This window comes from Hyla sarda, chromosome 1 (assembly GCF_029499605.1).
Source record: "Hyla sarda isolate aHylSar1 chromosome 1, aHylSar1.hap1, whole genome shotgun sequence".
Taxonomy (NCBI): domain Eukaryota; kingdom Metazoa; phylum Chordata; class Amphibia; order Anura; family Hylidae; genus Hyla; species Hyla sarda.
The window spans coordinates 428,834,372-428,846,150 of NC_079189.1; the positions used below are offsets into that span (position 1 = coordinate 428,834,372).

At 47.1% G+C, this 11,779-nt stretch overlaps 1 protein-coding gene across 1 annotated transcript in view; it reads right to left on the bottom strand.

Moving 5' to 3' along the window:
• The window catches only part of SCARF2 (scavenger receptor class F member 2), a 230,997-nt gene extending 229,635 nt beyond the window's left edge, over positions 1–1,362 (bottom strand). The window contains exon 1 of the mRNA XM_056529702.1: positions 723–1,362. Within this exon, the coding sequence (XP_056385677.1) occupies positions 723–976 (254 nt within the window). The 5' untranslated portion in view covers positions 977–1,362. The remainder of the gene's footprint in view (positions 1–722) is intronic.
• Positions 1,363–11,779: the final 10,417 nt, after the last annotated feature.

Genomic DNA, 11,779 nt, shown 5'->3' on the forward strand with positions numbered 1-11,779 from the left:
AGTTTTGAGAGTACTGTACACCTAGAAGAAACCTATAACAGTTTCACCAGATATCTCTATAGGTATCAGAACTTTTGCCATAATTTTGTGGATATAACTAGAAGTTTCCAATAACAGTCTTTTCAGAAATGTATATAGGTACCAGAACTTTTGCAATAGTTTTGAGATTATACCTAGAAGAAACCTATAACAGTTTCGCCAAGTATCTCTATAGGTATCAGAACTTTTGCCATAGTTTTGATGATATACCTAGAAGTTTCCAATAACAGTCTTTTCAGAATTCTATATAGGTATCAGAACTTTTGCCATAGTTTTGATGATATACCTAGAAGTTTCCAATAACAGTCTTGTCAGAGATCTCTATAGGTATCAGAACTTTTGCAATAGCTTTGAGGGTACTCCTAAATGTTACCAACAACAGTCTTGTCAGAGATCTCTATAGGTATCAGAACTTTTACCATAGTTTTAAGGGTACACCTAGAAGTTACCAATAACAGTCTTTTCAGATATCTCTATAGGTACCAGAACTTTTGCAATAGTTTTGAGAGTACACCTAGAAGAAACCTATAACAGTTTCATCAGATATCTCTATAGGTACCAGAACTTTTGCAATAGTTTCTTTGTAAAGGAACATCATACTTCAGCCATGTATCCATAACACAGATTTGAAGGAACATATATTGCCAGTACTGAGAGTACAATATAGCGGTACAGACTCTTACCCTGGAGATTTGCAGACATTCCTTCCTCTAGGACTGAGTTCTTGGCCACTTCCACAGTTCACACAGCAAAGAATTAAAATCACCACAAAGAAGAAGTGAGACCCTGGTGTCCCCTTGAGGTTCCCGAGCATGTGGGTCCATGTTCCCTCCATCCCAGTGAACTTTCCTCCTCTCCTCATCCCCATCCGACCCAGAGAAGCCGATTGCTCAATCCCAGACACCCTGCTCACTGCAAAAGTTTCAGAGTCCCCCATAGACAGCTGGCAGGGGGGGAGTACATGGGCATCTCAGCAAGGGGCATAGGGGGGGGGGGGGTCCAAACTTGTTAGCAAGAATCCAATCCAAGAGGTGTGCAGCTGCAGGCTCCTAGATGCCCTGTGCTCGCAGGGATGAGGGGACCTCTTGTTATTGTGCTCTGCTCACACACAGCGGAAATGGAGCTCAGTCCCTCTGACTGCCAGGCAGCTTGAAGTGATTTCCACGGCAGGAGTGGCAGAAGGAAATTCCAGATTTGCTACCCTGATCCTCTAGGAGGTGGGGCATAGTGGACATGTCCCACCCAACCTCCAGCGCTATGGGCATCACTGCTACTCCGAAGTTTTCTCCTCAGTCCGGAGTTGTGGTAAAGTCCCAGACTTTCCTCTTCATGCAGCAGAGCTGTAGGGACTGCACCGCACACTACTCTTCATCTCCCTCCCCCACAGGAGGCTCTGTCACTTCTCCCCTCAGGTCACTGCCCATCTATGGGACTCCACATGTCACAGGATATTAGAAAGATGTATTATTATGGCATTGTTGCTAAATTTACAAAAAAGGGGGGGATAAATGCATAGGATGTGCCAACTTTACAACCCTTCAGTGTATACGCTCCATTGAAAGGACAGAATTGCCCCCAACAAGTTACTATGCACTGTGCTGGTTGAGTCACTGGTTGACTCAGCAAATATGATTTTACATACATTTTTGAGAAAAAAAACAACACTTTTTAATGGTGCAAAAATGGCACACTGTAAGTCATTTTGAAGTTGTCTTGAAAAGAATTTGGCGCATAATGGGTGCGGTTCCGAATCCTCCCATATGAAAATGAAAAGAAATGCACACCAGTCATTTATGAGAATTACATGGCAAGGTAGCCATGTATAACAGCAAAATATAACGCTATTCATATTCATCTACATTTATATTCGTCTACATAAAATGATATAATACAAGATAGGATATGAGGACAGAATATGAGGTTAGGATATATGGTTGGGATATGAGGACAGGATATGAGGATGGGATATATGGTCGGGATATGAAGACGGAATGTGAGGACAGGATATGAGGATGGGATATGAGGACGGGATATATGGTCGGGATATGAGGACGGGATATGAGGACAGGATATGAGGACGGGATATGAGGACGGGATTTGAGGACGGGATATGAGGATGGGATATGAGGTTAGGATATGAGGACGGGATGTGAGGACAGGATATGAGGACGGGATATGAGGATGGGATATGAGGACAGGATATGAGGACAGGATATGAGGACGGGATATGAGGATGGGATATGAGGACGGGATATGAGGATGGGATATGAGGACAGGATATGAGGACGGGATATGAGGACGGGATATGAGGACAGGATATGAGGACAGGATATGAGGACAGGATATGAGGACGGGATATGAGGATGGGATATGAGGATGGGATATAAGATCGGGATATGAGGACAGGATATCCGGACAGGATATGAGGATGGGATATATGGACGGGATATGAAGACGGAATGTGAGGTCGGGATATATGGTCGGGATATGAGGATGGGATATGAGGATGGGATATGAGGACAAGATATGAGGACAGGATATGAGGACAGGATATGAGGACAGGATATGAGGACGGGATATGAGGATGGGATATGAGGATGGGATATAAGATCGGGATGTGAGGACAGGATATGAGGACAGGATATGAGGATGGGATATGAGGACGGGATATGAAGACGGAATGTGAGGTCGGGATATATGGTCGGGATATGAGGACGGGATATGAGGATGGGATATGAGGATGGGATATGAGGTTCGGATATGAGGAGGGGATGTGAGGACAGGATATGAGGACAGGATATGAGGATGGGATATGAGGACAGGATATGAGGACAGGAAATCAGGACGGGATATGAGGATGGGATATGAGGATGGGATATGAGGACAGGATATGAGGACGGGATATGAGGACGGGATATGAGGACAGGATATGAGGACAGGATATGAGGACAGGATATGAGGACGGGATTTGAGGACGGGATATGAGGATGGGATATAAGATCAGGATATGAGGTTGGGATATGAGGACAGGATATGAGGACGGGATATGAGGACGGGATATGAGGATGGGATATGAGGATGGGATATGAGGACGGGATACGAGGACAAGATATGAGGACAGGATATGAGGACAGGATATGAGGACAAGATATGAGGACAGGATATGAGGACGGGATATGAGGACGGGATATGAGGACGGGATATGAGGATGGGATATAAGATCGGGATATGAGGACAGGATATCAGGACAGGATATGAGGATGGGATATATGGACGGGATATGAGGATGGGATATGAGGATGGGATATGAGGATGGGATATGAGGACAAGATATGAGGACAGGATATGAGGACAGGATATGAGGACAGGATATGAGGATGGGATATGAGGATGGGATATAAGATCGGGATATGAGGACAGGATATCAGGACAGGATATGAGGATGGGATATGAGGACTGGATATGAGGTCAGGATATGAGGTTAGGATATATGGTCGGGATATGAGGACAGGATATGAGGATGGGATATATGGTCGGGATATGAAGACGGAATGTGAGGTCGGGATATGAGGACAGGATATGAGGACGGGATATGAGGATGGGATATGAGGACAGGATATGAGGACAGGATATGAGGACAGGATATGAGGACGGGATATGAGGATGGGATATGAGGACGGGATATGAGGATGGGATATGAGGACAGGATATGAGGACGGGATATGAGGACGGGATATGAGGACGGGATATGAGGACAGGATATGAGGATGAGATTTGAGGACGGGATATGAGGATGGGATATAAGATCAGGATATGAGGTTGGGATATGAGGACAGGATATGAGGACAGGATATGAGGACGGGATATGAGGATGGGATATGAGGATGGGATATGAGGATAGGATATGAGGACAAGATATGAGGACAGGATATGAGGACAGGATATGAGGACAAGATATGAGGACAGGATATGAGGACGGGATATGAGGACGGGATATGAGGATGGGATATGAGGATGGGATATAAGATCGGGATATGAGGACAGTGTCACGATTCGGCTACAGGTAGTGGATCCTCTGTGTCAGCGAGGGATTGGCGTGGACCGTGCTGGTGGACCGGTTCTAAGAGGCTACTGGTGTTCACCAGAGCCCGCCGCAAAGCGGGATGGTCTTGCTGCGGCAGTAGCAACCAGGTCGTATCCACTAGCAACGGCTCAACCTCGCTGACTGCTGAGAAGGCGTGGGACAGAAGGACTAGGCAGAGGCAAGGTCAGACGTAGCAGAAGGTCGGGGCAGGCGGCAAGGTTCGTAGTCAAGATGGATAGCAGGAGTTCAGGTAACACAGGCTTTGGACAACACTAAACGCTTTCACTGGCACAAGGCAACAAGATCCGGCCAGGGAGTGCAGGGGCAGTGAGCAGATATAGCCTGGGAGCAGATGGAAGCCAATTAAGCTAATTGGGCCAGACACCAATCATTGGTGCACTGGCCCTTTAAGTCTCAGAGAGCTGGCGCGCGCGTGCCCTAGAGAGCGGAGCCGCGCGCGTCAGCACATGACAGCAGGGGACCGGGACGGGTAAGTGACTTGGGATGCGATTCGCGAGCGGGCGCGTCCCGCTGTGCGAATCGCATCCCCGACGGCCATGTCAGTGCAGCGCTCCCGGTCAGCGGGACTGACCGGGGCGCTGCAGGGAGAGAGACGCCGTGAGCTCTCCGGGGAGGAGCGGGGACCCGGAGCGCTCGGCGAAACAGTACCCCCCCCCCCCTTAGGTCTCCCCCTTTCTTTGTCCGGTAACTGCTTCCCATGGGATGAGGACACCGGGAATGATTGAAGGGTTTCCTCAAAGGCAGGCCGTACAACAGGAGTGGGAATGGGGAGGGAGGGCAGAGGGTGAAGCTTGGCACGGGGCAGGGTGACACCAGGACGGGGGCCATGAGGAGGCACTGAGGCTTGCCTGACGGGACTGGGAGGGGGGGAGAGGCATTTCTTGTGGCAAGCAGAGTCCCAGTTCTTGATCTCCCCGGTGGTCCAGTCAAGGGTGGGAGAATGAAGCTGGAGCCATGGCAGACCGAGGAGGACCTCAGAGGTGCAGTTGGGAAGGACGAAAAATTCTATCCTTTCGTGGTGGGGTCCAATGCACATTAAGAGGGGTTTTGTGCGGTAACGCACGGTGCAATCCAATCTAACTCCGTTGACCGCGGAAATGTAGAGCGGCTTGATGAGACGAGTCACCGGAATGCAGAATTTATTCACCAAAGAATCCAAAATGAAATTCCCAGAGGCACCAGAGTCCAAGCAGGCCACGGCTGAGAGGGAGGAGTTGGCTGAAGGAGAAATCCGCACGGGCACCGTGAGACGTGGAGAAGCAGACTTTGAACCAAGAGACGCCACACCCACGTGAGCTGGGTGCGTGCGTGCGTTTCCCAGACGTGGAGGACGAATAGGGCAATCCACCAAGAAATGCTCGGTACTGGCACAGTACAGACAAAGATTTTCTTCCCTACGGCGATTCCTCTCTTCCTGGGTCAGGCGAGACCGATCCACTTGCATGGCCTCCTCGGCGGGAGACCCAGGCGTAGATTGCAAAGGATACTGTGGGAGAGGTGCCCAGAGATCTAAGTCTTTTTCCTGGCGGAGCTCCTGATGTCTCTCAGAAAAACGCATGTCAATGCGGGTGGCCAAATGGATAAGTTCTTGCAGGTTGGCAGGAATCTCTCGTGCGGCCAGCACATCCTTGATGCTACTGGATAGGCCTTTTTTAAAGGTCGCGCAGAGAGCCTCGTTATTCCATGATAATTCGGAAGCAAGAGTACGAAATTGGATGGCGTACTCGCCCACTGAAGAATTACCCTGGACCAGGTTCAGCAGGGCAGTCTCGGCAGAAGAAGCTCGGGCTGGCTCCTCGAAGACACTACGGACCTCAGCGAAGAAGGACTGGACTGTGGCTGTGGCAGGATCATTGCGGTCCCAGAGCGGTGTGGCCCAAGACAAGGCCTTTCCTGAAAGAAGGCTCACTACGAACGCCACCTTAGACCGTTCTGTAGGAAACAAGTCCGACAACATCTCCATATGCAGGGAACACTGAGACAGAAATCCACGGCAGAGTCTAGAGTCCCCATCAAATTTGTCCGGCAGGGACAAGCGGAGGCTAGGAGCGGCCACTCGCTGCGGAGGAGGTGCAGGAGCTGGCGGAGGAGATGGTTGCTGCTGTAGCAGAGGCAGAAGTTGCTGTAATGTGGCGGTCAACTGCGACAGCTGCTGTCCTTGTTGGGCAATTTGCTGCGATTGCTGAGCGACCACCGTGGTAAGGTCAGCGAGACTTGGCAGTGGCACCTCAGCGGGATCCATGGCCGGATCTACTGTCACGATTCGGCTACAGGTAGTGGATCCTCTGTGTCAGCGAGGGATTGGCGTGGACCGTGCTGGTGGACCGGTTCTAAGAGGCTACTGGTGTTCACCAGAGCCCGCCGCAAAGCGGGATGGTCTTGCTGCGGCAGTAGCAACCAGGTCGTATCCACTAGCAACGGCTCAACCTCGCTGACTGCTGAGAAGGCGTGGGACAGAAGGACTAGGCAGAGGCAAGGTCAGACGTAGCAGAAGGTCGGGGCAGGCGGCAAGGTTCGTAGTCAAGATGGATAGCAAGAGTTCAGGTAACACAGGCTTGGACAACACTAAACGCTTTCACTGGCACAAGGCAACAAGATCCGGCCAGGGAGTGCAGGGGCAGTGAGCAGATATAGCCTGGGAGCAGATGGAAGCCAATTAAGCTAATTGGGCCAGGCACCAATCATTGGTGCACTGACCCTTTAAGTCTCAGAGAGCTGGCGCGCGCGCGCCCTAGAGAGCGGAGCCGCGCGCACCAGCACATGACAGCAGGGGACCGGGACGGGTAAGTGACTTGGGATGCGATTCGCGAGCGGGCGCGTCCCGCTGTGCGAATCGCATCCCCGACGGCCATGTCAGTGCAGCGCTCCCGGTCAGCGGGACTGACCGGGGCGCTGCAGGGAGAGAGACGCCGTGAGCGCTCCGGGGAGGAGCGGGGACCCGGAGCGCTCGGCGTAACAGACAGGATATCAGGACAGGATATGAGGATGGGATATATGGACGGGATATGAAGACGGAATGTGAGGTCGGGATATGAGGATGGGATATGAGGATGGGATATGAGGACAAGATATGAGGACAGGATATGAGGACACGATATGAGGACAGGATATGAGGACGGGATATGAGGATGGGATATGAGGATGGGATATAAGATCGGGATATGAGGACAGGATATCAGGACAGGATATGAGGATGGGATATGAGGACGGGATATGAAGACGGAATGTGAGGTCGGGATATATGGTCGGGATATGAGGACGGGATTTGAGGATGGGATATGAGGTTGGGATATGAGGAGGGGATGTGAGGACAGGATATGAGGACGGGATATGAGGATGAGATATGAGGACAGGATATGAGGACAGGATATGAGGACAGGATATGAGGACGGGATATGAGGATGGGATATGAGGACGGGATATGAGGATGGGATATGAGGACAGGATATGAGGACGGGATATGAGGACGGGATATGAGGACAGGATATGAGGACAGGATATGAGGACAGGATATGAGGACGGGATTTGAGGACGGGATATGAGGATGGGATATAAGATCAGGATATGAGGTTGGGATATGAGGACAGGATATGAGGACAGGATATGAGGACGGGATATGAGGATGGGATATGAGGATGGGATATGAGGACGGGATATGAGGACAAGATATGAGGACAGGATATGAGGACAGGATATGAGGACAAGATATGAGGACAGGATATGAGGACGGGATATGAGGACGGGATATGAGGACGGGATATGAGGATGGGATATAAGCTCGGGATATGAGGACAGGATATCAGGACAGGATATGAGGATGGGATATATGGACGGGATATGAGGATGGGATATGAGGATGGGATATGAGGATGGGATATGAGGACAAGATATGAGGACAGGATATGAGGACAGGATATGAGGACGGGATATGAGGATGGGATATGAGGATGGGATATAAGATCGGGATATGAGGACAGGATATCAGGACAGGATATGAGGATGGGATATGAGGACTGGATATGAGGTCAGGATATGAGGTTAGGATATATGGTCGGGATATGAGGACAGGATATGAGGATGGGATATATGGTCGGGATATGAAGACGGAATGTGAGGTCGGGATATGAGGACAGGATATGAGGACGGGATATGAGGATGGGATATGAGGACAGGATATGAGGTCAGGATATGAGGATGGGATATAAGATCGGGATATGAGGTTGGGATATGAGGACAGGATATGAGGACAGGATATGAGGACGGGATATGAGGATGGGATATGAGGATGGGATATAAGATCGGGATATGAGGTTGGGATATGAGGACAGGATATGAGGACAGGATATGAGGACGGGATATGAGGATGGTATATGAGGTCGGGATATGAGGACAGGATATGAGGTCAAGATATGAGGACGGGATATGAGGTCAGGATATGAGGATAGGATATGAGGTCAAGATATGAGAACAGGATATGAGGTTGGGATCTGAGGATGGGATCTGAGGACGGGATATGAGGATGGAAAATTAGGTCAGGTTATATGGTTGGGATATGAAGACAGGATATGAGGCTATAAGGTTGAAAAATGAGGTTGGGATATGAGGACACCTTCATAGATAAAATTTCCTAACCATCAGCTTTAGCTCGAGTTAAAGAGTCTCAAAAACTGAGTGGGAAAAGGATCTTCTGCTTTGCATCTTTCCCAGAATGCACAGTGGACTTCTAATGGCCTTTGAATCTCCACACACCAGAAATGGTGTCTCCGTAAGGAGAGTACTTACCCCTTTTATACAGATAGATACATAGATAGATATTTTTTTTTTTTTATGTACTTATTTAAATATCTATTCATCTATCTGTTTATATGTCTCATAGCTACAGTGGGGCAAAAAAGTATTTAGTCAGCCACCAATTGTGCAAGTTCTCCCACTTAACCCCTTAAGGACTGAGCCCTTTTTCCCCTTAAGGACTGAGCGCTTTTTTGCAATTCTGACCACTTTCACTTTAAGCATTAATAACTCTGAGATGCTTTTACCGATTGTTTTGATTCCGAGATTGTTTTTTCGGGACATATTCTACTTTAACACAGTGGTAAATTTTCGTTGTTACTTGCATCCTTTCTTGGTGAAAAATCCACAAATTTCATGAAAATTTTGAAAATGTTGCATTTTTCTAACTTTGAAACTCTCTGCTTGTAAGCAAAATGGATATTCCAAATAAATGTTATATTGATTCACATATACAATATGTCTACTTTATGTTGGCATCATAAAATTGACATGTTTTTACTTTTGGAAGACATCAGAGGGCTTCAAAGTTTAGCAGCAATTTTCCAATTTTTCACAAAATTTTCAAAATCGGAATTTTTCAGGGACCAGTTCAGTTTTGAAGTGGATTTGAGGGGTCTTCATATTAGAAAAACCACACAAATGACCCCATTATAAAAACTGCACCCCTCCAAGTATTCAAAATTAGTGTTGAGCGGCATAGGCCATATTCGAATTCGCGAATATTCGCGAATATATGGACGAATATTCGTCATATATTCGCGAATATTCGCATATTCGTTATATTCTTGTTTTATTTTCGCATATGCGAACATTCGCGTATGCGAAAATTAACATATGTGAATATTAGCATACACAAAATTAACATGCGGAATAATTCGCATATGCGAAAATTAGCATATGCTAATTTTCGCATACGCGAATTTTCGCGCGCCAGTCTCACACAGTAGTATTACAGCCTTCTTTACACAACACAAGCTGGAAGCAGAGAGGGGTGATCACTGTGATGTGTACTGTGAAAAAAAACAAAAAAAAAAAAAAAACGAATATTCGTAATTACGAATATATAGCGCTATATTCGCAAAATTCGCGAATTCGCGAATATGCGATATTCGCGAATAATATTCGAATTGCGAATATTCGTGAGCAACACTATTCAAAATGACATTCAGAAAGTGTGTTAACCCTTTAGGTGTTTCACAGGAATAGCAGCAAGGTAAAGGAGAAAATTCTAAATCTTCATTTTTTACACTCGCATGTTCTTGTAGACCCAGTTTTTAAAAATTTACAAGGGTTAAAACGTGAAAAAGCCCCGCAAAAAAAAAAAAATGTGTAACCCAAATTCTCTCGAGTAGGGAAATACCTCATATGTGTATTTCAAGTGTACGGCGAGCGCAGTAGAGGGCTCAGAAGGGAAGGAGCGACAATGGGATTTTGGAGAGTGAATTTTGCTGAAATGTTTTTTTGGGGCATGTCACATTTAGGAAGCCCCTATGGTGCCAGAACAGCAGAAAACCCCACATGGCATACCATTTTGGAAACTACACCCCTCAAGGCAAGTAACAAGAGGTCCAGTGAGCCTTAACACCCCACAAGTGTTTGATGACTTTTCGTTAAAGTTGGACGTGTAAATGAATTTTTATTTTTTTTCACTAAAATGCTGGTTTTCCCCCAACTTTTACATTTTTACAAGAGGTTATAGGAGAAAATGCCCCCCAACATTTGTAACCCCATTTCTTCTGAGTATGGAAATACCCCATGTGTTGACGTCAAGTGCTCTGCTGGGAACTACAATGCTCAGAAGAGAAGAAGCGCCATTGAGCTTATGGCAAGAGAATTTGTTTGGAATGGAAGTCAGGGGCCATATGCGTTTACAAAGATCTTTGGAACAGTGGGCTGTGCAAATGAAAAATTACATTTTTCATTTTCACGGACCACTGTTCCAAAAATCTGTCAGACACCTGTGGGGTGTAAATGCTCACTGTACCCCTTATTACATTACGTGAGGGTTGTATTTTACAAAATGGGGTCACATGTGGGGGGGTCCACTGTTCTGGCACTATGGGGGCTTTGTAAACACATGTGGCCTTCAATTTCAGACACATTCTCTCTCCAGAAGCCCAATGGCGCTCCTTCTCTTCTGAGCATTGTTGTTTGACCAAGGAGCACTTTACATCCACATATGGGGTATGTTCTTACTCAGAAGAAATGGGGCTACACATTTTGGGGGGCTTTTTTCCTATTCTCCCTTGTGAAAATGAAAAATGTAGGATAACACCAGCATTTTAGTGAAAAATGTTTTTTTTTTTTCATTTTCACATCCAACTTTAACGGAAATTTGTCAAACACCTGTGGGGTGTTAGGGCTCACTATACCCCTTGTTACAATCCGTGAGGGGTGTAGTTTCCAAAATGGGGTCACATCTGGGTATTTATTGTTTTGCGTTTATGTCAGAACTGCTGTAAAATCAGCCACCCCTGTGCAAATCACCAATTTAGACCTCAAATATACATGGCATGCTCTCACTTCTGAGCCATGTTGTGCGCTCGCAGAGCACTTAACACCCACATATGGGGTATTTCCGTACTCAGGAGAAATTCCGTTATAAATTTTGGGGGTCTTTTTTTCCTTTTACCGCTTGTGAAAATTAAAAGTATGGGGCAACAACAGGATGTTAGTGTAAAAAAAACATGCTGGTGTAGACCCCAACTTTTCCTTTTCATAAGGGGTAAAAGGAGAAAAAGCCCCCCAAAATTGCGCCATGCGCATTTGAGGACTAAATAGGGTATTTGAATCCGCCACAAAAATACCCTGCCGCAGTGTTTCCCAAACAGGGTGTCTCCAGCT